The following is a 27,731-nucleotide window of genomic DNA, read 5'->3' on the forward strand; positions in this document are numbered from 1 at the left end:
TAGTTCAACAAAATTTTTATTCTAATCACCATAAATTTGCAGCTTATAAAATAGAAATTATCGATAATTTTAGGATGTTTATCTCAGAGGCCTCACAAGAGTCTGTTTCAGCTTTCTCCGCCTTCACAGTACAACTTGGTTACCGAGAGTTGCGTGACAAGCCTTGTAATTTGCTGCAAACACGGCAAACCCTCAACAGACTTGCACTTTTTATTCCAGTAACTAATCGACTAGTAAGTACATCACAAATATAAATGTTTACATTTAAAAGTTAGCTCTTCTTAGTAAACAGTCTCCTTTGCAGCATCGATAAGCTTGGTCACGCAACACTACTGCAGCGTAACACTCGCTGCAAACGAGACTAACCGTCATAAGGATTGTAAATATCAAAACTCCATGCACAATAATCTCATGAAAAACTACTATACTATAACACAAATCCTTGAATTTTACGTTAATAAAGATCAATAACGGCACACTGAAATCCGTGCCAACTATGTCAGATCGTCCCGGACACTTTGAAGTACCACTACCCCGGTCTCATATCCTTCCCGCGATCACTAAGATAAGGCTCTATTTTAAATTTCATTGAAAATAGTTCTCAGTTCTTTTATTTTAATTTGTCTAAAAACTTTACATGTTGATCTTTCTATCATGGCAATTTCCTCAAGTCAGAGGTAGAGAGCTGAACAGAAATCACAACTAAGAAAGACTTTGACAAAAGACACAAAGTATTCCAAAAATTTCAACTACGGAGATTTTGTGCTACGACCGAAAACACAAAGTTTCGTTCGCTTGATTAGCGTATTTTATTATGAGGCGATTTAGATACTCCAAAGCCACGGCAATGTGTAATACAGTTATTGTACTATGAAAGCTGATGGTGAACTTTCTCACAAACAGAATATTTTCCTTACAAAAACTACCCAATTGAAACCAAATTTTAAATTAAAAAGAACTAGTCACGACTTTTGGAGATAAATTTAAGAATGAAAGAGAGACAATTGAAGCTGGATGAGGTAGTGGCTGAGGGGAGGGAGGGAGGGAGGGAGAGGGGGTGGATTCTATGATTCTGCGTCTGGTTCAGGTGCCATATCATTGTCCCCTACGTCGGCGGACCTATCTGCCCTGGTAGACTTTCTTCTTGGTTCTGGGGGAGTGGTGAATCCACTGCGAGTTGTTGCACCACCGCGGCCCCTGAGAAAAAGAGAGAGAGAGAGAAAAGCTCAGAATTGCATGCAACGGTCTTCGCGATGCGCAAACGTTGTTCAAGTCTAAAATCGTGCAAGAGTCCCATCCTTTCGTATCGGAGTTCAGGAAGTAGCGATTACAGGATAGGCCAATAGTCAAATTGCGCAACTAAATTTGAAACTTGTTGCATTATCGAGTCCTTTCCGGAGCGTTTAACCCTTTAACTCCAGTGAGTGACCAAGACATAACTTCTCCTTACTGTATCTATACAATATCATGCAGACAAGTGATGACAATAAAGAAAAATATCAATTATGGAGTTACTAATTGATTCCATACCAATTTCTCCGAACTAACATAATGAGAATCATTGGACAGACAGTAAGGAGAAGTGAGATCGAATCAAAGATTTTTGAACCGAAGGGTTCAAATTGTGGCAACAAAAAGGTCGGCACTCACCGGAGCCTATTCCGGAGACTTTGTACTTCGCGGGTCAATTCCTCGTTCGCTTCAATGTAGTCATCCAGTTCTCGTTGAATTTTGCGTTTGGCGGCATTGAGTCGAGTGTTCTCTTCCTCCGCCTCATCTACAGATCGCTTCAAGGTCTTCACACGAGTGTTTACCTTTTCCATCTGAAGGGACAAGGAGTCAAAAAAAAATATTCAAGATGAGGCTTTTGTATGTATTTTCCAATAGGATTCTTTTTAAAAAGAGCTTCTCAAAGAGGGAAAGATCGAGTGCGAGGTAGACCTCAAAGTGACCTTGGAAAAAATGATTGATGTCGCTATTTCTTTGAACGACCACAAAGATCTGATAGCACTCTTGTCATTTTGCAATTGGGAAAACGACGAACTCAAAATAACTTTCCCAAAGAGTAAAAGATGTATTACATAATTAAAGCATGTTGCAAAAAAGGCTTTTAACTCTTAGGGCGCTGATCACACGTCTCCTTAAAAGACAGTACAATTGAAAACTATTCCACCAGAGTAACTTGCTTCTCAAGACTTCACAAAGTTCTCTACATGTCCAAAACAGAACTGATGATAAATCTTTGATTGAACGGTTTCTTAGCCGAATAAAAATTTAAAAAAATGTTACTATTACACAAACCTGTTCTTTATATTGGTCAGCATGTCGTCTTTCCTCCTCTGCTTGCAACACTGCCTCTTTGTACTTCTTATCGAGCTTGCGGTTGTTCTTGGCCATGGTTGAACGCTCCCTGAAGCAGGGCACACATTATGATTAACCAAAATATGCCTCATATGTACATTGACATTTTCTATGCAATTTCCTCCCTGCGTATTACCCAGTTTGGATCAAGTCAGTATCTGAGCACCCACCCCTCCCCTAACCCAGCATTAACCCTAACTTGTTATCCGTTGACTGATGTTAGGAAGGGAAGGGGTAAGGGTGCAATTGCTCAGATATTGACATCGATCCCCCTGTAACATCACACCAGTTTATGAAAACCGTTTCGACGTTCACAGCCTTCTACTTTAACGTAATTAACATAAATTGTTTAAAAATTTGTTGGAAAGAAACTAGGATCTAGGGAATGCGGAATAGCGAAGAGAAAGAGTAAGACGCGGACACGTTTACCGTTCATCCGCCTTAACCGTCCGGGCTCCGTAATGGCAGCCTCAAAAGTGAGAAATAACTTTTAAAATAATTAGAATAACTAAGCTGCCAAACAATAGCCGAAAATGATTCGTCTTTCCGAAACGTATTTTAGTATCCTCGTTTCCATTCTTCCAACTCCACTTTTACACGCTGGAGGATCGCGGATCGAAGACTGAGCAACTTTTTTCGTTACTTACTTGGACTCAGCATCAAGTTGTTCTTGCAATGTCGCTAATTTGTTCTCCAGTGCTTGCACGGTCATCCGATTGCGGGCGCGCGTCTGGCTTTCAAGCTCCGCTAGTTTTACCTTCATGTCCTTGTTCTGAAAGAATAACATAACAGAAATTGACAAAATAAATAAATAAGAAAGAAATTAATAAATAATGGAATAAATAAATGATTCTGTCTTTGGTTTCAAGGGAAATCAAGGGTAACAAAGGGGACACCGTTTACACTAAATATAGCGGAGAATCCACAAGGGGTAACGGGGCGATCGTTCGTCTCTCTTACCTGCTTCTCTAGCGTCAGCTTAGCGCTCTCCATTTTCTGTAATGCAGCTCGCTCAGAGTTCAAGTCTGTCTGGAATTGTTCCATCTGTTATTGTAATATAAAAATAATACACAATGAATTCAACTTGACTCAAGCAGCATTAAACAATTCCAGCTGGTCACAACTCTTCCCACAAACCTGCATGTTAGCCCGCTTGTATTTCTCCATCAGCAGTTCGTTCTGAGTTCTTTCCTCCTCGATTTCCTCTTCCAGTTGAGCGATGCGTGCATCTTGTTTGCGCTTCTCGTCGGCAGCAGAGCCCCTGGAACGTAAGCAAAAAAAGTTAAGCAACTGCAAGAGGAATCATGAAGAAATAAACAGTATGGTTTGATCAAGTTTTTCATTTACAATCCAAGCCAATCTTCTTTATTTGTTCCTCCTCAGTAGCTCATAGTCACTTTAGTCTTTTGCCATCTTTCACAACAAGTTTTATTCCTTTCTAGTTGAAGAAAACGCTGTGCGATGCAAACATTTTCCCTCACATTTTGTGTCATGGACAAACCAGGTAGAATTCGGGACGTTTGAAGTGACCTTTATTCAATTGCCTTTTGGTATTTCTCCTCTTTAGTTCTAACAAAAATTATTTAATTATTCACCTTCATTCTGTCCATATGCGCTAAATTGAGGGCGCCATTTTATCGAGTCGAAAAAAAAACACAATTATTCACCACGGTTACTCGAAATAAGTGTAAAGCCAGTAAGAACTCCAAGTACCGAAATCTAAGTAATCGGCCACGAGAGGAAAATTCGCAAGTAGCCTTAATCTTGCATCTGATGAGCTGATAGTGTCGCTACTTCTTCTGAGCAGTTTTAATGTTACCTGAGATGAGTTGAACTCGCTAGTTCTTCTGCTAACTCGTCTCTTTCCGATTCTAAACTCTTTCTGGCTCGTTCGGCAGCAGCAAGATCCTAGAAATCAGAAAGAACGATAACTCTTTTAACACTTGTTGCTATAATTGTTCCAACAAGAACACAAGTTTTAATTTTGTATGGGAAGAATGAAACACTCGTCTAAATCTAGTAAAACTTTCCTACAGATACTCGCAGTTTTCTGAATCTTTTTGTCCAATCACCAGACACGATGGAAACTCGCAAGCACCAAGGTCAGTAAAAAAGGTTATCTGGGCGACTTCAGCGGCGATAAAAGTTGTCTCAGATTAACTTTAGAGGAGTTCAAATTGGTCATGTTTCCCGGCACAACCCCGTACCTCTTGCATTTGTAAGTAGTCAGCCTCCAGCTGCTTGGCTTTCCTCTCGTTTTCTTTGGCTTGCTCAGATATCTCGTCTCTCGCTTGTCGGGCGTCGTCTAGATCTCGCTGAATATCCTTAACCTGCTGTTGGTATTTCTTCAGTTGACGGATGCCATCTTCCTTCACACGGTTGCTTGCGTCAAGTTGTTCTTCCAGATCAGCCATATCCATTTCGATCTTCTTCTTAGCGTTAGCAGCGCTAACTCTGCCCTTGCGCTCTTCATCCAGTTCGCTCTCAAGTTCACGGAGCTGGAAAAACCAAAGCACACGAATTATCATTGATATTTTCAACCTTAAACTTGCAAGATCCGAGTAGTAAACCTTCCACTCTGGCTGTTGGAGCACCGAAACCAAAGTAACCAAAACGATCAATAAATAGCCCTTACCTAATGAGAAATCAAAGTGAAAACTGGCACTCCGTCAGAAGCGCGGGAAAACGCGAGCGACAAGGTCACGATAGACCTCTTAACTTGGATATTTTGATTACCCATTCCAGGTCGCAAGGGAATTCCCTGCTTTATCTTTTGTAAATTATGCGTACATATGCGCGTGAATAAGAGGGAATTTGAAGGAAACAGTTCTCTAGAGCATGATCACATGAGCTGAAATGGGTAAACAAAACAGGCAAACTAAACAGGTCTATTGCTGTTAGTTTCTCATCCGATAGGTAAGAGGGAAGGAAATGTAAGTTTCTAGACCAATCACAGAGCAGAGTAAAGCAAAACCAAAGTAATTGAAAATTGCTTCATACATTTCTTCGTTAACTGCGTGAGGTAGTCTAGTGTTTTATCACGTTAAACCACCCCACCCACCCCTCCCATTTTAGGTCACAATGATCGTCATCGTTTTGTCTATTCTAGACATGTGAAGGAGTTACTTGTAATCACCTCTGGGAATGAAACGGTGAAAACATGGAACGGAGAACTAAGACAGCCAAAGGTTCTATCCGCAATTGAATTGATTACTGAAATAAATAAACCTTTTCAGGTCTTAAGATTTCAAAATGCAAGGCTAACCCGAAAGAATTTTAGTCATAATTGTGATTTTCGGTCATGAGTTATTATGATAGCAATGCCCACCTGTTTGAGTAACGCTTTCCTCTTCTCTTCGTTCTGCTCGTCCCTTGCAGCCAGTTCTCTATCAAACTGAGTCTTGGCGGCTTGCATGTTGACCTCCATCCTCAGCTTGGCATCCTCGGTGATCTGCAGCTCGTCCTCAAGTTCTTCGATCTGTTGTTTCTTCTCTTCGAGTTGAGCTTCTAACAACCGTTTAGCCTTCTCCAACTCGTGCACGTTTTTGCCGAAGTCATCTTTGCTTTCCATCATGGCTTCGAGTTCATTCTGTGCAGCCTTGCGGACTCTTTCAGTTTCTCCAAGCTTCTCTTGAAGCTCCTCCAATTCGTGCGTGAGAGAGATAACCTGGAAAAATAACAGCACACGAATGGTTTAAGAAGTAGTTCGTGAAACCGTGGCACACTTGTCAGACGCGATTGTGATACAGTTCGTTGCAGCGATAGAGAAAGCAAAGTAAAGCTTTAGTAAGACATTAACTCCAAATCACGCTGGTTTGGGGGACGTAAATATGATACATTGGCAGAGGATTCCAGCTTGCTGATCAGTTCTATTGTTCTGCTCACCTGCCCAATTTTTTGGTATTGTACAAAGAAATGAAAGTTTGATCACTGAAAGGACAACTGGAGACACATACCTTTGTTTCATTCTGTCTGGCGTCTCGTTCAGCGTTATCCCTTTCCATAGCGTTCTTCTCAGAAACGGCTTTCTCTTCTGCGAGCAACTGCAATATAGAAGAAAAGACACATTAACAATCTCTCTCTCAGATCAGATGAAAAACAACTAAGGATTTCTGTCTTATTTCCAAGTCCGTGGTCGTAACCCTAAATGGCAATCCTACTGAGCGGTACTCTGAAGTACTTTCACGAGCTCAAAGCTTTGTTCTTTGAAAAGAATATCTGGTTGCTTCAGGGCTCTGTTCTAGCGACTTTGGACCGCCCAGTTCCTAAAACACTTTTATCAGGGCAATACGAGTCATTTTATGATAAAACTTAGTCGCCTGTGGCATTCAGGGTCTGTATGCGCAAAGTAAATCTTGCACAATAAGACGTTGTTCATAAGTTTAAGCCTGTGGGCAAATCTTCGATACTTCACATCTAGGATCAACGCTTCTTGGCACTTTTTTTTCCAATTTTGAATTTCTTCTTGTAGTTAACTCCATCATTAATCCTTCGTCTTCCACCCAAATCTGTATTCTTACAGTTACCTGCCAGTGGCGGAAAACAAAAGGTGTCAAACACCTCGCGAGCAATTCCAAGCTAAACCAACCTGATCAAACTTTCTCTGTTTCTTCTCCAGGGCACTGACTTGGGCCTTCTCCTTCTCCAAGTTGAGTTGCACATCGTCGACCTGTTTGAGAAATGGTAAAGGTTGTAATAAGCAATTCAATGTGTATTGGATGAAGTTGAGTCGATATCATGAACTGTCGAAACTGAGATATGAGTTATCAGCCGAAGCCGAAGGCTGAGGCAGGTAACCCAGACACGAGGTTTGAAAATGCATGATATCATGCGAAAGCCGAACTTAATATTTGTATTAGTTTACATTTTTTAAACAATCTGCAAAAGACATTTTCTGATTTTGCAAAAGTTCGAGAACAGTACAAGGACGAAGGGCTCGGAAACTGGAGAGACTTTGAACACGACAAGATAACTGCAATATCTACGGCAGCTGCTACATTATCATGTCAACTTCACACGCTATTGAATATTGATTGAATGCTCTCGACCAATCAGATTTTTCACAGCAAGTCTAATGTATAATAATCTTTATCGACTGTCGTTCATAGCCCCTCTACGAACCGATTTGTTGATCCAAGCCTACACTAATAACGCTGTTATAAAGCTAATTACTACGTCAGCTTGCCATCTATTCCAAGTAACCCTTCTAAGACCAGATTTTAAAATTCAAATCAACAGTAAAAGCAATATTGCTAAGCCTATCGCTGACCTCATCTTGCAACCTTTTCCTAGTTTTCTCCAGTTTGCTGTTATTGGCGCTTAGTTCATCTACACGTGCTTGTAGGGTTTCAACCTCTCGCGCCATTTTTTTCTTGGCCTGCTCGGCCTCTTCAAGAAGTGCGGAGCGATCATCCGCAAGTTTCTTTTGTTCTCCGACCTGAGAAGTGAAATTAAAATAAATAAATAAATAAATAAATAGCTAGGTTATTTAGCAATCCAAATTGCAACGGACAAAATTGAAACGGCATTTGAGCCACACATACATCCAATAATAAATCTTTAAACTTTTCCAAGAAATAATTCAGTAAAAGAAGATTCTTCATTCACTCACTTGCGCTTGAACTTGGGAGAGGTTCTTCTGAAGCGCGACCTTGGCGTCTTCTTCGTCGTCGAGTTGATCTTGCAGGCGATTTAATTCTGCATCAGAATCTTTGAGTTTATTGCTAAGTGCAAGTTTTTGGCGGGTTTCATCTGATAAAGATTCCTGAGAAAGAAAATATTTTCTTAGCATTACCACAAAAGTCAAGAAGTTTTTAGACAACTTGATATATATTTCTTGTCACCTTCCAAGTTGTTATAACTGACCAGTCACGATCACACCTAAGGAATAAACCAATCAAGCCACGTAACAGATCGGAGCCGAGCGCAGGAAACTTGCAACCGGTGACAAAGCGGAGAAATTTGATGCCAGTGACGTGCGCAATAGACTTACCACTGAGCCAACGCAATATCACGAACAGTAATCATGTTGCCCCTAATTTACTACCTTTTTTACTGTTTTATTTTTCATTTTCAGTACCAACGAGCAAGCTGAGAAAAACCACTACGGAAACTCGTTCGGAACAAAGTAACGACATTTAATTGAATATGCAAACACGTTTTAGGGTTAAATTATAAAACGTGTTTACACAAAATGTACATTTGCTTCTCTTGGACAACCAGAAGTCGCGACAATAATCCCGGTTTTTACCTGTGTTTCTGCAAGTTGCGATTCAAGCATGGCCTTCGCTCTCTCTGCAGTTGAACACCTGGATTCAAGTTCCTCCACTTGAGCGTTTGCTGTTTCCATCTCTTTCTGTAATTTAACTTTGGCACTTTGTAGCTCACTGACGTGATGTTCATCATCGGTGAGCCGGGCGTTCGCCTCAGCGACTTGGTTTTCCAACACTTTCACTTTGCGTTCAGCCTCGGTCTTTCGACTGCTTAATTCCTCGACTTCGGATTTCAGTTGCGAGTTGCCTTCCTCTAAATGTGCCTTGGCTCTTTCAAGTTGAGCTTTGCCCTGAGAATATAACGGATGGAGAGAACCTTTAGCGAGTAAACCCTTTCACTCCTAAGATTTTACTATTAATTCTCTTTGTTGTCTTCCATTCAACTATTATTAAGTGAGTTTGGAGAATTTGGTATTGGATCAACTGTCACTCCTTCAATTGACTATTTTCTTTATTCTCATCACTTGTCTGCTTGATATTGTATTGATATTGTTGGGAGAAATTCTGCCTTGGTCACGCATGGGAGTTAAAAGATTAAAGGAAAAGAGTGGTAAGTAAGCATGGTGGAGAAATTACGAAAGTACCTAAGACAACCACTGAGCGAGCATTTCGCGATTAATTATTTATTGGAATAAAGTCGTTGTGCGTTGATAGTATTAGGTGGTTCCCAAACATTTCTGCGTGTAAAATTGAAGGCTTTTGCGAGAGGAGAAAAGAAGTTGTCCAGGGTTTGCACCAAAACTTCTTCTTCCTTACGTTATGCTTAACCCTTTAACTCCCAGAAGTAATTAACATAAAACTTCTCCCTACAATATCCATACATTCTTCAGCAAACAGGTAATGAGAATATTCAAACTTATCAGGTAGAAGCTGCTATCTTGATCTAACACCAAGTTCTCATAACTAATTTACAAGGAAATGTGTAGCAGCTACAGGGGAGAATTAATAATCAGATCTTGGGAGTTTAAGGGTTAAGCTTAGGAAAAAAACTTCTTGGTTCGTCCTTTGCTCTCAAACCTTGACCTCCTTTACGCACAATGGTTCAAGAATTCAAGACTCTCTACGAAACGTGTACCTCTAACTAGAATTTGTTTTAGCCTCTCGGACCTGTTAGAAAGACTTCACCGTCTTCCGGCTCTGCTATGGCGATTATAAACAAAGAATGGAAATTCTTTGAAGAACACTACAAAATGTTACCTTTTTGGTTGTTTCCAGTTCTACGTTCAGTTCCTCCACTGCTTGAGTGTGTTTCTGCCGAAGTTGTGCCATGGCAGCCTCGTGTGCTACAGTTTCTTCGTCCACGCTCCTCTTAAGTTTCATCAGCTCTTCTTCTCGTTTGTTCCTCATGTCCTGAGCAGCAGCAGTGGTGTCAATCGATTCTTCGAGTTCCGACTTGAGGGACTCCAATTCCTAAAAACAAATAATTTGAAACTGAACCTCTGTGTTGCACAAAATACAGCAGAATCTGCAATAGGAGATGCTGAGATACTGTATTTAAAGAAACCTTGAACATCTAGATCTAGCACTGCACAGTCATAACTTTTTTAACCTCAAATAATACCCTGACTAGCTACGTTATTAGCTCAGTGGTAGAGCATTCAGGCAGCAATCGGAAGATCATCAGTTCGAATTCTGTAAGGAGCAATCGGAATTTCCTTTTCCCGAGTACTCTTATGTTACTGACTGAAACCCGAAATGTTTATTGCAGAGTGCAGCATAAGGATCTGTTTTCTTCACCTCCCCGAGTTCCCGCCGTTGTTTCTCAGCCTTTGTCCTCGCACTTTTCTCAGCCTCTAAATCCTCCTTCAGTTCTTCCAACTGATTGTCCAGTTCTCGCTTGGTTTTCTCGAGCTCGCTTCTCCTGGCAGATTCTTCATCAGCCCTGAAAGAAACACCAACCAAACGTTCAATCAACATCATTAAAACGAGCTCCAAATCTCAATGTGCTCATTTACAAAAAAGCATCGCTATGATAATACTCGTACCTGGCATTCAAGTCATTCAATTCCATGTCTTTTTTATGAATGGTCGCCTCCAGATCTTGGATCTTTAACACAAAATAAAAATTATTATATCAGTAAAATAGTGCAGAACCAAAATGAACTCAGAATCCACAAATGTGTACCGATTTCCTCCTCCGTTTTCCATTGATTTATCATGTCATTGAGCATCTACCACAATCAATGACGTCAGTTTCTTACCGTTTGTTTGGCTTCTTCCAGTTGGTGATGTACATCAGCGAGTTCAGCCTCTAACTTTCGGCGGATTTTTTCCAAGTCTTGGCAAGCCTGTCATGACATAAATATAAGCAATCAAATTCTGGAAAACAGACATTTCCAATCGAGTGTCGAAAGTAATCCAAGATTGTACTGGTTTTGCCAATCGATATACAGTGCGTACGCACTACGGACCTGTTTCTACAGTGTCAACCTAGAGTGACACCGTACCGTTACGTCATCGTTATTATCCCTTCAATAGGACAGACTCCAAGAGAGATGAAATTTCTTGATGGTATCTCCATCACAGAGACTTTTACGTTGACAAAAAAAAAATCAATATCACCTTTGGACCAACTAATTACCTACCTTTTCTGAATTTCGCAATCGTTCTTCGAGATCTGCAATGAGAGCATCCTGTTTAGCTTTCTGTTTGGCCAAGCCTTTAGCTTTCTCCTCTTCGTCGGCGAGAGCTTGGTTTGTCTCCTGTAGCTTGTCTTCTAAGGATTTCTTATCCTTCGTCAACTGTTGAAATAAAAGCATACCGTGTCAGTACAGACTCAACACAAGGGTTTCTCCCGGGAGAGATAAGGTGTGACGTTAACCCTTTAACTCAAAAATCAAATTTATCATTCTCCTTACTGTCAACCATACAATCCTTGTAATATTAGTTCAGAGAATTTAGTATTGGATAAACTAATTATCCCCAGATTGATATTTTTCTTTATTCTCATCACTTATCTGGTTGATATTGCATTGATATTGTAAGGAGAAATTCTGGCTTGGTCACTTATGTGAGTTAAAGGGTTAAGATTCAGACGGAAACAATACTTGATCAAAGAAAGAGTGCCGAGGAGAGATCATAGCACAATCTGAAAAAAATGATTTTCCTTCTGCAAATTACTGACTCATGACTCTCAATAAAGTTGTCAGAAACATACTTTAGAATTGGAGTCTTCCATTAAAGTCAGGTCCTCCTCCTGCTTCTTCAATTTGGCCTCAACAGAGACCTTCTCAAGCTGAAGCTTTTGTCTGGCAGCTTCTTCCTCTTCCAAGCTGCACAAGAGGCAAAACAGGAAAACAGATTACACACAAACATGCAACACCGTAGGGAGCACCCAATATTGTGGTCGGGCCTTGTGTTGGTGCTTTAAATAGGGTTGACCTAATCGTTTCTTTTCCCCCTTGAAAATTTCCCATTTTCCTTTTAACAATACGGAATCTTGTCTTGATACAAGTCGCGCAGATATGCCTCGCTCACCTACGAGTTCTCTGTGGCTCAAGGGCAAAGATAATTTCAGCAAGGCCTGGGTTCAACACCAGGGAGTATTCAATTTTCGTCATCATCACACAATCGCAGTTACTATGGTTATGCTTCTTGAACCAAAAGATTACGGGCACATTTTGAAAAGCCGAGAGTTCATTTAACTGCATAACGCGAGACAATTCCTGGCAAAAAGGACTCCAACTGCCTGTCAAACCTTACTATATAACTTTTCTCTCAAACTGGACAGTTCAAAACAGACATACCTATCCTCCAAGTCTTGAATATCCTTCATCAGTTTCTTCTTCTCTTCGGTAAGACTAAGAACCTTCTCTTCCTCTTCGTCAAATCGCTCCATCTGATCGTTCAACAATTCTTCCAGCTCCTGCTTTCGGGTCTGCAGCCTTTGACGCATGTCATCAGCCTCTTGGAAGGCGTCGCGTTCTCTTTCAAGCTGCTCTTGCATGATGTTCTTTTCCTCAGATACCTGACTGAATTTCCTCTCCAGCTCGGTGACCGCTGCTTCAGACTTTTCCAACTTCTCTTCGTTCGCTTTCTTCAGGTCGAGAGCTTCGCGAAGCGCTTCGTCTGTCCTGGTCACGTTGAGCAACGGCTTCACCTTCGTGAATAGGCGCCACCACTGCCAGTTGCGCAGTTTAAGGTAACTGAGGCAGTTTCGTTGAATAACGCGAATAGCGCTTAGTTGTTGAACCCGCTTGTTGTAGTGCCTTCTTGCGATGTTCCCACGGCAGAAGGCTTGGAAAACAGTGATGATCTCTGTCAGTTTCAGATCACGTTCCTCCTCCAAATGAGCCAACACACCTGCCCTGAAGAAGATCTTGGACTGGCCGATACGATAAGAATTCGTGTCCAGCTCGAGAACCTCCAGCTGAAAAAAAAAAATGAATAAGAATTGTTAGAACTCTTGGGAAACATTTCTTAAATTCATAACAATTTTACGGGTGCCCTATTCATAATTCAAAATGTTATCATTCACAATTTTAAAATAATACAAACGTTCTAAAATCTTTAACTTGTAAAGTGTGATGAAAAATACAACACTTCATTAAGATCCAAACACAGCGAACCTTGGGGTGTCGTTTCAATAAAAATTATTTTAGACAAATACAGTGCAGTTGAACTTAGATATTGAGAGCTTTTTCTCATTTCTTTTCCTCCTAAAGGATGCTGGAAGTTCCTTTTCTTTTCAGTACAAAAAAAGAAAAAAACGGTGGGCGGTTAATCGCTGATCAGAACTCGCCTCCTGTAAATGCTGCACACTGCTTCTCGGACAAGAAAAACGAAACGCTTATCACTGGCTAGTTTTGTTAATTACATCCATTTTATTTCATCTTTTTTATTTTTCACAGTCATCAAAAGGCACCAAGGTGAATATAACAGAGACCCGATGAGGGTTTGAGGCAAAGAAAAAGCAAACTAACTCTCACGGGAAAAGTGGAGTGACAAGTCATCTGACTACGGGGAAATCGATTGGAAAGTCGCCTTAAGGGTAAGAAGAATGGAGTGACGCGGGAAAACCCGGGAAAAATGGAGTGACAAGTTAACTTAATTGCAGGGAAAATTGATTAACAAGTCGCCTTAAGGGCGGGAAAAATGGAGCGACGAATTACTTTAAGCGCGGGAAAAATGGAGTGACAAGCCACTTTAAGCGCGGGAAAAATGTAGTGACGAGTCACTTTAAGCGCTGGAAAAATGGAGTGACAAGTCGCCTTAAGGGCGGGAAAAATGAAGTAACGCGCCGCCACAAGTGCAGGAAAAAAGGAAGTAACGATTCACTCAAGCGCAGGGGAAATGGCGTGACAAGTCGCGATTGGTTTTTAGTTTCGAAATTGATTGGCTGAATAGATGACGCGGATCTTCTCGACCAACGAAAGCGAAAAGTTAGGCAGATAAATGCTGTACCAAAATCTTTTTAACTGTCAATTGAAAATTGCACCGAGAAGTAAGGTAACTTGATGAAGAGAGTGAAATCGGCAAATCGACATACCATTTTCTGACAGGCTTTTCTTCCATCCATAAAACCCTTAGGAATGACTCCTGGTGTCAGCAACTCATATCTGAGGAGTAATGAGAAGTATATGTAATGACTTTCCCCACTGAAGTAAGCCCAGTTCAAACACCGGACCTCTAATGTATGGTGCCCCACCCCATTGCAAGGCAACGGAAGGGAGTCTCAAAAAAGCAATTTGGTACAAAAGATGATAATTAGGTACGGCATTCGTAGGATTCTCAGTCATGTGCCGTACTCCTCGCCTATCATTGATAAAGATCAATGTCAGTATCTGTGTAACTGCACACCCACCCCTCCCCGAACCAAATAACAGTCAACTGATAAAGAGTAAAGGTATATGTTTGGTAAGGGGAGGGGTTGGAGCGCAGTCGCTAAAATACTGGCACTGATCCAATAATTTCGTTATTTTCGATGGGAAAGGCATTATCAGAAAAGGCGTTATCTTCAGGGTATCAAAGTATAATCTCACTGTTTTTGGTGCGGCAGATGAGGGACAAAGCTCCTCACATGAACAGGAAAAGATAAGAGAACAAATATCAATAGTTCGGTTACAGTAATTGAGGACACAATTAGTGGCATCACGGCTACGCGTACCTATCAGTTTTCATGGTGAAAAATGAAAGGCCTTGCATACCTCTGTTTAAATTCCTGGAAAAGCATCCTGTTCGGGAAACCTTGTCGGCAGATCCTAATTCCTTCCAGGACACCATTACACCTTAGTTGGTCCAGTACAAGCTGCGCGTGAATCTTACCAGCCTAGGGGCAGAAAGAGCATTTTTCTTGTCCATTAACAATTTTAATCTTCATATGGTAATTGCCTTCAGTATTTTAAAGGTTGCAACTTAAAGAGCAACGCCATTTAACGTTACTAGCCTAAACATTTAATGGGTACTCACTCTTTTCTCGTGATTTGGAATAATACACCTCACAAAGTTAGGATTGGTGTTGTGAAGAACCACCATCAGTTTGGCTAGTTGTTCCTGAAGATACAAACATCAGTTTTAAAATAAATGCAAAGAACATCTCGTCAGTACGAAAAAATGCAACTAGTGAATAAGCCATTTCGGAGGTCTAACAATCCTTCTTTTCAAAATGGGGAGAAGTGTAAAACTACAAAAGATTGGCTCTTTCACCGTGAAAAATAAACGTTAAACGATATATATGAAAACCATCCACTGAAATGCAGAATAGAGATATTAACTAAAGACGAAAGATCATTAATCCTTTACACCCTAACATCAGTATGCATAGTACTGCATACTGTCCTCTATACATTTCCGAAGGTGCCGGCAAGGAGAATTTGGTTAACAATCGATTGCATCTTCAGTTGCTGATCATTTCTTTTCTTCTGGTGACTTCAATGTTTGACTCAGGGGTGATATTGTGAGAAGAAAATAGCCGGATTCTTGTCACGTTTGGGGTTCAAAGGGTTACAGATGATTCAAATTTAACTCCGAAAAAAATAAACAAGGGAAAACCAATGACTGGTTAAACAGTGCGTTCTTATTTCATTTAGTTCCGGAGGTACAAGTATTCCCGACAAACCTTGTACAGCTGGCTGACAGTTCTGAACATTCCCTTACGCACTTTACTACCAAACGGAGTTTCGCTCTGAGTTGCATTCATACTGACAATGTTCTCTGTTAAAAAGCAAATCGCAAAGAAATTTTGTTCACTACAAAGAACTTGAAGAACAGAACAGACACACACTGGAGCAATCTTTTTCAGTCAAACTCCTTCGTCGCGAGTCGATTACTCGCTGAAGAACTATGTTGATAGCATGTAAAAATCATAACGTTATTAACAGAGAAATATATAGTTTATTCCTTTCCCAGAGCTCAGCTATAGAAGGTGCAGTCTCGAAGAGTGCAAATGAACCCCCCAACCTTCCCCAACTTTTGTTGAAAAACTAATAATTAATTTAGGTAAAACTACCCGATATGCCCCAAATGCCAGTGATATGCTTGTTAAAGGCTCCCTCCCCGCCCCTTCTATTGAAAGGAAAATTCTACTGCTCCCCTATCGCGAGGTGCCCGAATAAACACGGGGTGAGCGAGTGATTTTCTGAGCCATTCAGACTCAGGGTCACCATACCTGAATCTTTCCAAAGAAGACTAACAAAATTGTCTGAGGAATTCTGCAGCAGAGAAATGATGTTGTCGTTGAGGGGGTCCATGTTTTTCATCAGCCACTGATTGCTGTTGTAGTCAACCTGTATAAGAAAATAGACAAAATAATGACATTGGTAATCTATTGGATATTCTGACTTGCACAACTCTAGTTTACACGCCCCGCGGTTACGTGACGCTGGTCACGTGACGGTTACTCGTCTTGCGTCCCATCACTAACAAGAAAACATCAACCTTTGCAACCTCGTTCACAGGCTCCTCTCTTCCTCGATCGATTAAAACAAAACGGAGTTGTATTTGTGCGAGTTAAATAAAGATTTAATGTTATTTTGCTACAAAGGACCTTTCACCTATCAACAAACTAAAACAATTGTCATTTTTTAGATTTAAACTACGGACAGGAGAGCAATGTTTAACTCTGCAGGACCATTCCTACTAAACTTCAACATCAAAGACACAACTTACCTTGCCAGCATAGTGGATGACCGTGAAATGAGCTTCAGAGCGGAACTCTGGGATCTTGAACTTCTGATGTTTACTGTGCTCCTTGATAACTTTTTCTACAAATGACTTGTCTGTGGCTTTTGGAAACCAGCATTCTTCATCTAACAGAGCCATCAATCCCATTGGCTGTGAATAAAACATCACAATTTAATGAGGTAACCTTAGCAGTAAAGAACAAACACGTAATTATGGATCTCTAAACATTAAAGGAGAAGCTCTTTAAAGAATCTTCTTTTTTTTCTTAACACATAATCTTCTTTTCTTTTCTTAACACATACAGCTCATAGCACCGTATTGCTGTTTAAAATAAAGCCTGCCACCGAAAACAAGCAAAACGTTTTGACCCAACAGTAGGGTCAGTTTCAAAAAACAATTTTTAATATACATACATGTAACTTCTTCTTTAAATGAGGGGGGCAATTTGATAAAGTAAATCGGCCACCATAGAGTTTTTAAAGCTCTGACAAAAAGCTAACTTTTGAAATGTCAGCTTTAGAAACTCTTTGGGCAATTTACATTATCAACCCAGTTGATAAAACCAAATTTCTTCTTCTTTAGTTGCCACTGTTATACCATGTTCAATGTATTGTTAGACAGGCTTAAATTTGGGCCACACATGATGTTTAAGAACAACAACATTAGTTGCAGTGGAAACAAACAAAGCAGGTTATAAACTAAAGACACCACACAATACACATGCCAAACTTAAACAAATTAAGCTGGCTGTTTCCAAGTCACACTAACCTTCTCCAATAAATCAATGCAGGGTTGCAGATCCAGTCCAAAGTCAATGAATTTCCATTCAATTCCTTCCTTCCTGTACTCTTCCTGTCATTGAAAATTAAATCAAACCCAAAATCACATCAGAGTATAGAGGCACTGACTGTTAAGTATTGTAAGGTCCAGTTGTAGTAAATAATGGTGATTGAACTGAGTGGAGTGCAATTTGGGCTAAAATCATACGCGTGATTTCAAAATCAAATGAGCGCGCAGTGCGAGTTCGATTTGAAATCACAAGTATGATTTCAAATTACACAACACGAGGTTCAATTACCACTTTATTAAATCCATTTTGAAATTGCCCAAATACAGGACTTGGTCAGTTCAAACATTTTATTGATGCAGTACTGAGCCGGTCTGAAAATTCATCCATCTCTTGGGGGGAAAAAGTAAGAGTTTTGGAAACAAAAGTTGCAAAATTTGCCACATGATACTCTTTGTCTTTCATTTTTCAGCAATTTGATCAGTTACTTTAAACAAGCCTTGAAATCTGATTGGTCGTTTCGTTTTTAGTGTAGCCTCCTCATTGCCTGGGAAAAAGATGCGATTTAAATAAAAAAAATAGTGCGATTCATGGATAAATCACATCAATTACAGCCAATCAGATTACAGGGACCACCATTGATTTCAAAATGGGTGTAATAATGACAAAAATCCCTTTCTGGTCATGAAACATCACACAAAAGAACTTTGTGGAAGACCTTTGCAAACAACACTTTGCCTACACATATCTGGTTCAAAATTGGACCCAATTCATTGTCGCTACCAAACCCACCACTTCAAAGCAAGTTAAATGCATAAAACTCATGTTTAAAATGTCTTGAATGGTGTAAAAATTCTGACATCTTTTATCTAAAAGCTGAAGAAAGTCAAATACAGCAGAACTAGGAACATCTAAGGAAACTCTCAGAAAATTAGAGACAGTACCTGCTCCAAAATGAACATTGTGTGATTAAAAAGCTGTTGCAGTTTTTCATTGGTATAGTTGATGCAGAGCTGTTCAAAAGAGTTCATCTAAAAGAAAAATACACATAAAACTGTTAGGAAACGAGTAAGAGAATACTGCACAAACAAGCTCTTGATTGATAGACAAATTCTCTATGTAAGTACCATAAGAAATATATGAAGAATGATAAGGAGAACTTGCATACATGTACTGATGTTCAAATGTAAAGGGTTCACCCAATGAAATTAGTGTAAAATTCTGCAATTCTATCACCAGTTGATACTAACTCAATTCATGTTTTATTTAATTCTAATATTCTTTTGTCATTTCCTGATGCATTGCTTACTTGGAAGATTTCAAATCCTGCAATATCCAGGATGCCAATAAATGAAGCTCCTTCTCGCTTGGTTCTGTCCAGGGATTTGTTTATCCTGAGCACAATCCACTTGAACATTCTTTCATAGAGAGTCTTAGAAACAGCCTCAATGGCAAACTCTGCCTGTAAAGGAAAAAAACTCAGATAAAAAAAAAATGTTCAAAACTAATGCATAGCCTAAAATGTGATTAAAATATTACACGTTCATAACAATGCCTGTCAGTTTATACCTTATTAGAACAACAAAAACAACAAAAAAGAATTCAAGGGTACGTGACATTTAACTTTTATTCACCAAAGTGAAGGTGAATAATTTTTTACAGTATATACTAGAGAGAAACTAAAAAAAAAATTGTTTTTTTTGCCAAGAATATAACAAAAAATTGGTCAGAGATTTTACTCCTGGCATGCAATTTGTTGAATCCCACTGAATTAGTTGTCAATTAACATACTCTTGATGGAAATATGGTAAAACAGAGAAGTGTTAGCTCTCTTCCAGTTAATCAAAGTTTGCCAACAGAATTACTCACTTGGGCTTTTGTTTGAGCCTTCTGTACATAGTCACGGCCAACTTTTACTCTTGGTCTCAGTACAGCCTTGGAAAATTCCGTAACAGGAATACCAAGTAAATGGCAAACTTTCTGAGCAACTGCAAGCAAGAGGGAGTATACAAAAAATGTACATCAATCACTACCCGAGAAAGCTTAGACTTACATAAGCAACTTTAATGGTTGATTTTTAATGCAATTCTTTGCTCTACTAGTTGAATGGATGACTGGGGAATTATAAATGGGCTTTGAGGTAGAAGGAAATAAAACATTTCTTTACTATAGACAGGAGGGAAAAGCAGTGTAAGTGCTAACATCGCTAGGTTTTTGCAGTGAACTGAAACTACAGTATTGTGTGGAAAGATAAATTCCTCCTCTTAAATATCCTGAAAAAATCTAACCTTCATTGCTTGGCATTATAGCTTGTTCTGAACTTCTCTCCTCCTTGAAAGCCATGTTGCCAAACTGAAGAACAGCAGACACTACACGGAAAAGGGCTAAGGAGGACAGAACACAAATACCAAGATCTCAAATAGTGAACATAAAAAGATAATAGCACAAGGGAGGGAGTAATGTGAATGCGCAGGCATGTAGGAAGAGGAAGCATGTAACAAATCAGGGAAGGAGCATTGTTTTATAAGTTATGGTTCTGTTCTTTACTATGGTTGTATGTATATCAACAAATTCAAACATAAAAGTTTATACAAAATAAATGGTTCACCATTTATGTCATCCTCTGGAATTCCCATGTCCCTCATGCAAGTCTGAAAAAGAAGTAAAAAAATAATTGATTCCAGCAGTATTAGCAAAAGGCATCCTTGCAAAAGTCAGTGCAAATAGCTTTGGCAAGTCATTGGGAGAAGCAACTAGTTCTAAAAGGCTACATTTGCAGTACATCACTTACCAAAGAATCCTGGAGGTCTGCTGCATCATCCCAACCATTTACTGGTAAATTACCATTGCTCAAATAATTATATGAGCCTGCATCCTGAAACAGCATGTCCGCTGCAATAAAACAAGGTGGATATATCTAAGACAAACTGGATACCCTCCTTAATATTTCTGTAAAATTAATGGTGCTATAGCAGTCTAGTTTGAACAAACCTTGCTAGTATCTCATTCCATTCTTACAGACCATCCATTTTGTCTTATTTCAATAAATTGCTGCAGTTTATCCAAATATGTATTTCTTTTTTTGGGTAAGCTCCTGGATATCTTTTTTTTTAAAAATTTTTTTTTTTAATATTTCTCTTTGGTGAAAAGCTATGGAAGCAAAACTACTGTTTTGGGGTCTTTATAATGTCACTGAAAGGTGACATCAGAAAAGGAAGGAACATGAAAAAAAAATTAATCGCATACCTGATTGCAGGTCACAAATCATGCCCTATTAGTTTGCTCTCAGTTCTATTATTTGTTAACCACAAGCTTATTACCTCTGGCCTTTTTGTCCAAACCATTGAGGACTTGGTAGAAAATGTGAAAACTTCTCTCGTTTGGTGTTTGTCGCACAGCACGTGATTTCTCAAGAAGGTCTTATCATGAGTGAAGGATAAATAACATGTGAACCTTGTAATAGCCTATTGCGCCAAAAAGATCTCTGCAGCTTAGTTATAGAGCATTAAAATCACTGCAAAACTAGAAGATTTGAGGTAACCATTATGCCTTCACAGGAACTCATATTTTTCTTAGTGCTATGCAAATTTCTCATTAAAGAAAGTTTTATCACATCTTTGTTTATTTTAAACACCATTCACAAATACAGATGATTTTTCAAGGATACAAGATTCAATATTGGCACCAGCAATGAATCCTGATGCATCAAAGTTGATTCTAATGAACTTTCCCTGCAAGGACGAAGTCAAACAGCACAAAATTAAGTATTGACCCCATCCAACAGGTTGCAAAAAATGTACTCAAGTAACAAATTAGCTGCCAAAACACTACAAACCCTGTACCTATAGTTAAACTAAAAAAATTAACAGTTTAATATGACATAGTCATATTGAATGGTTCAAGTTCTCCCTTCAACTAGGCGCGCTCTGTAAGGAAGACTTACAAAACGTGATGAGTTGTCATTCTTCACTGTCTTAGCATTTCCAAAAGCTTCAAGGATGGGGTTAGCAGCAAGAAGTTGCCTCTCCAACTCCACCTACAAGAATAAAAACAAATCTTCTTTATTCAACAAGCTCCATCAAAGTTGGACTAGTTTAAAAGCAAGTCCTTGTTGAGCCGATAAAATTAAAGATTCAATTCAGATTTTATAACATGGAATATAAAAATCTAATGCTCCATTAAACTACAATCAATTCTGCGTAAAAATAGGCATGTAGTATAACCAGTATCTTCTCAATTTGAAAGTTTACCAAATGCATTCCTTTCACCTTCCACATTTTTTTTTTTGGAACAAAATTAGGTTTTACACAACATGTGCATTTAGAGGATAATTACCTGGCTTCCAGATAATCCAATCTTTGTGCTGACAGCTGAACTAGTTGAACCAGATTTCTTCGGAGTCTGTGCTGTTTTGCTGTGTGAGTGACCAGCCACTGTTGCCAAGTACTGAATTACTTTCTTGGTATTCTCTGTTTTCCCAGCACCTGACTCTCCCCTGAAGAAAAATTGGAAAAGGAATCAAAACGTGAAATTAACTATTGAAATGTAATTACACAAGCAGCTACCTTGGTACCAATCACAGAGAGGAGTTTGGGCCGGGATTACATATGTATGAAAATCTATAAATCCAATCCACAATACAGACAAGCTACATGTAGTTGTAAAGTGCTTATTGATTAAATCAAACGGCCAATCTGTTTTTCAGGTGTTAATAACAACCTTCCTTCTTCTTAATTGACTAGATGAGCTCTCTTTAAAGGAATCACTTAAAACATGCAAAAAGCAAAAAATTAATGTTTTACTTACGTGCAGAGAATTGACTGGTTTTCACGGTCTGGAAAAAAGTGAAGAATATAGTGTTATACCCAGCTATGATTATAAAATTAAGAAATAATGATTACCAATGGATGGAACAAGGCTCAGTCATGAGAAAACACTTGATATTCAACAAATATTTTCATCAGACATGTTGTTGATTATCAATTTTATAAATGGCCTACTTTTTCATGTCTAGGTTACAAAACACTGTATCTATAAAAGGTTACTTTATTATTTAAAGTTAAGTACATTCCTATATTTTTATATGTCAGTAAAGTGTCTCCTCAGAAAGGTGACCAACAAGCAGTTACTCTCAACAATACTGAAATAACATGAATGTGTCATGTACGTCTTGCATAAAAAAATTCACAATTTGGCTTGTCAAGTTGACTATAAGAGGATGTGACAAAATAAAAATTTTTGTTTGCAGCAGACAAGTATAAAATTACACAAAAGTCACAATTGCCCTATGTTTTGCATGTGACATTGAACACATTTGTGAAATACTGTTTTGATAGTTCAATTTCACAACTGATTTTAAAAAATGGCATGTTCATATATTACATCAAGTGATATCTTCATTATTAACTTTAATCAAGTTTTCTTCTTGTGATTTAACAGAGGATATTTAACAGATGCCTTGAGCCAAATTGAGCTTATTTCACTTGTTTTGAATGTTTGAAACAACTGAACAAATAACAGCTGTGAATTTTCTGCATAAAACGGCTTCTTAACAACATTGATTACATCAAGCATGAGCACTTTTTTACATGATTGTAAAGGAAATACCAGCCAATGTAAATAGAATTTCAAAATGTTTTGAAGAAGGTGTCAGACTCTGCAAAGGTAGATAACTGTGAAGAGTTAATTTAGGGCCAAAAGGTAACTACTTTGACCGGAGCAACTGGCAACATGTTGTCAAGTAGCCAGCAGAACTCCAGCTATCACCGGCTTGTTTTGAAACCCCTGGACTGATATGAAAGATCATGAGGAATTGACATTAGAAATACAATAGACCTGAATTTATGAACATTTCAGTAAAAAACTTATTTTTTTTTTGTAAGAGTTAAATTCAGATGCATTATAGCACAACGTTCAAAATATTTCATAGGGGTTCAATTTTTAATAACACAGAAACGGTCAACAACAACAAAAATGCCATTCTCCTTCTCCTGTTCCAGGACATACACACTTTAAAAGCATAATCTAACATTGACAAAAAAAAAATCAGCTCTGCTTTGAAATTTTCTTGTCTAAGCTGATAAAAAATCTCCACATAGTCTCACTAAATAACCAAAACATTCTACAAAAAAGCTGCAAAGGATTTCAGATGATGAAAATTGGACTTAATTAAAAACAGATTGGTATGTTTTTGTGATTAACAACACACATGTCTCTACTGGTATTCATCAGTCTGAATTAATGACATAAACGCTGTATTTCAATTTCATTTTGAACAAATAGCTGAGTAAATTGAAAGACCTAGAACATGTCCAAGCAGAGACCAGCTTAACAATTTTCATAGAACAAATAAGGAAAAGTTATGCAGTTTCCAAGAGTCAAAACAAGGTTGTCCAGCAGAAATAACAAAAGATACTTAAATTGTGTTTTCAATTAAAGCAAGATTCAGAAAAGTTAACATTTTAGGAATTCAACTTTAAGTTCAAGAAACCAGATTGGCTTTCTTTCTACTGAATTCTATATTTGTAAGTTATAATTAAAAAAAAATTAATACATTTTTGATTACTCAAACTTGGAACTTTTCCCATAATAAATAGTTCCAACTGAGAAGTTATTTATAGCAGAACAATAACATATGGAAAGAATAAGGATAAAAGAAACTTGATGCTAAAAATACATGTAGGTTGAGATGTTCTTAAACTGATATTAAATTTGAAAAGTTTCCTTCAGTTCCTTTGAAGTATATTTAGTTCAGATAATTTAATTTGTTCATTTTGGACACATTGGCATAATATGTTTACAAAGAACCAGGAGGAAAATGAAATCTCCAGGAATGTTTATCTGTTAACAAAATTTCATAAAGGAGGAAAGTGTGGTACACCCATATAAATGATAACAGACAAGGCCAAACTTTCTGATTTAACTGTAATGACTCTCTGAAGAGAAAAAAAATTGTTCTGCTTTCGCGAGGCTCAGTGTGATCATTTGTGTGTCTGATTACAAAATTCTATGGATATCACATGCTCGTTTGACACCATTGGGAAAGTTCACCACATGTAATGCCATCAAACACATGATGTAGTGGTCACAGCACTTTCAATTCAAAGATTCTACAATCTTACAAGATAACTCTAAGCAAAAATAATACAATTTAGAAGAAGAATACCCCTTACAGGTCTAACTTAATTACTAGCAATACCAATGTTTATCTAAACAAAAACTGTCTCTTTTAACCCAAGGGAAATTGTATGTCGTTTAATGAAAGTTCAAATTATCTCATGCAAATATTAACTATGCTACATTTTCAATGATTGTGGTTCGAAATGTAACATTATAGGTAGAACTACACTTTTGGAATAAGGTTAGACATAGATTACAAAAGCACAGTGACATTAGAAAGCTGTGTCAAATGGAGACAAACACAGATTAGATGGTTTAAAATTTTGACTTGATTCATGAAAAATGAACACACCACTTATCATAAATAAAATAACATTTATAAACGTCACAGTGGTACCATTTGTAAAGTAAACACACACAAAAATATAGCAATTCTTGAAACTGTCAAAACTTGTGTTAATAAATTTTACTGGATTACAATTACATCTCCTCACCAGGATTTTAAACTTCTGTCATTGTACTGAATAAAGAAACCAAATGCTGATAACATTCCTTAAAACTTGCAAACCTCATTCCAGTGCCATTGTTACATGGCAAATTGAATATATTAAGAATGGATGGCAAAAGTAGAGCTAAGATCATAAAAGTACCACACACAATAGAGAATGAAAAAGCTTTTCTTTCTTTGGGGCGTTACCTAGTTTGTTATCTTAATCATGATCAGTTAGACTCAATTGTGATAACCAGGGCAATAACCAGACCTTGTTCATCACAACAAATTTACATTGAATGTTTAAACTATGATGATGAACAACTTGGAACATGTACAGGAAAAAAAATTCAAAAGACAAGGCATTAACAAAAGCCCTGTGTGTTTGCAAATTGTATAACAGAATCAAACTTAAATTCCAGGTACCCCTACAAAGAATTTTCAACAGCATGATTTGAAAAGAAAACTTTGTTTAGGACAATATCCTTTATTAAGTGCTAATATCTGCGACTAGTACACAAGTTGCATAAAAACTTTAATATCAATCCTTAGTTTCCGACTTCTTGAAAACAAATTTAAGAACAAAAGTCATCCACATGTTTGCAAGGGTTTTTATGTCCAAAGTAGCTTGGTCCCCAATAACAATGCTGACTTTCAGTAATGATTGGTGGGAATCAAAAGCCCATCCACTAGTGGGTTTATTTCCCCCCTCCCCCCTTAACAAAAACTATTTCATTTGGTCTGTAGTTCAAATAATTAACAGAAAGGGCAACTTCAGTGGAGATATTCATTCTTGAAGGCTGCTTAGGTAAACTCAAAACTCCATCGAAAGCCGTGTTTTGCTTTCCATGAGGCGTGAGCTTTCGCGAACGAGAGGAAATCTACAAGCATCATGAAACGGGTCATGTGCATTACGAACGCCTACAAGGAAAACAAATTGAATCGAAAACCCCTTCACATGGTAAATAGAACAAGTAAACCCAGCAGCTAACAGAGTAAACACATATTTATTAACAAGGGATGCAGAATAGACGTGCTCTGAGGTAAAGAAATGCCCACTGAGAATATCATCAAGAGAGGCAGAGAAATTAAGTCGATCGGTGAATAAAAGACCTTGAACGTCGACGTATAACCTTTCTATTAAGAATCAACACACATTGAACAAAGGGATGTTTTCAAAACGAATCATTAACATTTTCATTCCTGAATGACACTGTTTTAATAACTTCGGCGAGAGGCACGTAAATATACCTTGAATTTTGAGACAGACAGCGAGGTCTGAAACTTGACAGCAAATTAAGCTGATTTTTAAAACTTCAGCCAGAGGGAAAAGGAAAAATTTATTGTGCTGGGCAACGAATACGGAAAATAAATATAACAAACATCTCCCAGGCGGTGAGCGAAGAAAAATGATAATTGGTACACTGGGATGGTTGTCCAATATTTTAATCTCAAGGGCTGTTTGCGTTGAATAAATCATCGGGCATGCAAAAACGCTGCCTAGTAGCGTTTTCGCAGCAGTATTGATTGCATAAAATAGAAAGTTTGTTCAAAGCCCTGATTTACTTTACCTTGAAGCATACTTCGATACGCGTTGTCTGTTATGGCGTAGATATGAGGAGGTACTTCGTGTCGCTTCCTTCCACGATACATGTCCACTACTTTGTCCGTGTAAATAGGTAAGCGTTTGTAAGGGTTCACAACGACACAGAAAAGGCCTGAGTACGTCTGTGAAAAAGAATCAATCAATAGTTAGCGCTTACAACTGCAACGATTGAATGAAGTGGTCGTGTGAAGCAGATACTTGCACACTAAACTTCCGGTGAGACCAATGACTCAAATCGCCATGTTATAACAAAGTATTACTACTACAAAGCCAACCAATAGAGCCAAAAATAATAAATCACTTACATAGATAAGTCCAGAGAAGTATCTGTCTTTCAGATTGTGCAACACGCTAGCTTCGTTCAAACAGGTCAAGTCAGCCATGTCTTCCACCTTCTCAAATTTGGGTGGGTTCATTCTTTGAATGTCATCCTTGTTCACAGTCTTTCGTTTTCCTCCTTCTAATTCGACAACCACTAAGTCTTTCTTATCATCTTTCACGCTTGCAGCCACAAATCCATGTTCGTCGTCAGGAATCCACACCAGCTTCTTCGCTGACCATTTGGCTTGGGCCGCTGGATCAGCAATGGCTGCCCGATCGACGGCCAAATATTTCATTTCATTCTCCATGTTTTTGATGAGCGTTTAAATCCGAGCCGAGCTCAGCAAACAACACTTTAAACTTATTTTTCGATACCAAAGAAGCCGTGCTTTCCAAACTGGTCTCCAACAAAGGCAAAATAAAGAAAAACCCACCAATTGCGATAATTTCTGAACGAGTCCTTAAGGAACTTACTCCGATGAGATGTGTCGGCCTCACCCCCGTGACATGACGTCAACACTTTTCCCTGATTGGTCGAAGCGAACGTACAACATTTCAAATTTTCGTCGTACAGGACAAATTTAATCCGAAATAATTTAACCTCCTTTCAACATTTCACATTTTTTATTGCCTCAATGAGTAATCATCCAACAG

General features: G+C 38.5%; 1 protein-coding gene across 1 annotated transcript; it reads right to left on the minus strand.

Annotated features, from left to right (window-relative positions):
* LOC131793194 (myosin-10) lies at positions 1-27,572 on the minus strand. The gene is made up of 41 exons (XM_059110601.2): positions 27,062-27,572; positions 26,722-26,878; positions 22,348-22,375; positions 21,877-22,036; positions 21,485-21,577; positions 21,209-21,272; positions 20,862-20,960; positions 20,333-20,433; positions 20,150-20,192; positions 19,830-19,925; positions 19,411-19,529; positions 18,851-19,003; positions 18,486-18,572; positions 17,523-17,606; positions 16,740-16,904; positions 16,240-16,357; positions 15,691-15,785; positions 15,042-15,125; positions 14,780-14,901; positions 14,122-14,191; positions 12,380-13,002; positions 11,791-11,905; positions 11,219-11,374; positions 10,835-10,921; positions 10,619-10,680; positions 10,371-10,515; positions 9,831-10,043; positions 8,612-8,923; positions 7,973-8,125; positions 7,631-7,798; positions 6,950-7,030; positions 6,318-6,404; positions 5,690-6,028; positions 4,569-4,859; positions 4,181-4,269; positions 3,499-3,622; positions 3,322-3,405; positions 3,009-3,133; positions 2,302-2,410; positions 1,651-1,823; positions 1-1,197 (listed from the first exon to the last, which is right to left on the minus strand). The coding sequence occupies exons 1-41, from the start codon at positions 27,383-27,385 to the stop codon at positions 1,065-1,067; spliced, it is 5,931 nt and encodes a 1,976-aa protein (XP_058966584.2). The 5' UTR covers positions 27,386-27,572; the 3' UTR covers positions 1-1,064.
* Positions 27,573-27,731: the final 159 nt, after the last annotated feature.

The sequence above is a fragment of the Pocillopora verrucosa genome, chromosome 8 (genome assembly GCF_036669915.1).
Source record: "Pocillopora verrucosa isolate sample1 chromosome 8, ASM3666991v2, whole genome shotgun sequence".
Classification (NCBI taxonomy): Eukaryota; Metazoa; Cnidaria; class Anthozoa; order Scleractinia; family Pocilloporidae; genus Pocillopora; species Pocillopora verrucosa.

What these genes read in the sequence shown, in the direction of transcription:
- LOC131793194 (XM_059110601.2), bottom strand. Translation starts at nt 27,385, where the DNA reads ATGGAGAATGAAATGAAATATTTGGCCGTCGATCGGGCAGCCATTGCT. An exon ending in CAATGTTCATTTTGGAGCAG is followed by an intron (nt 17,607 to 18,485) that starts GTACTGTCTCTA and finishes TTTCAATGACAG; the next exon opens with GAAGAGTACAGGAAGGAAGG. An exon ending in GCATTGATTTATTGGAGAAG is followed by an intron (nt 16,905 to 17,522) that starts GTTAGTGTGACT and finishes TTTTATTCACAG; the next exon opens with CCAATGGGATTGATGGCTCT.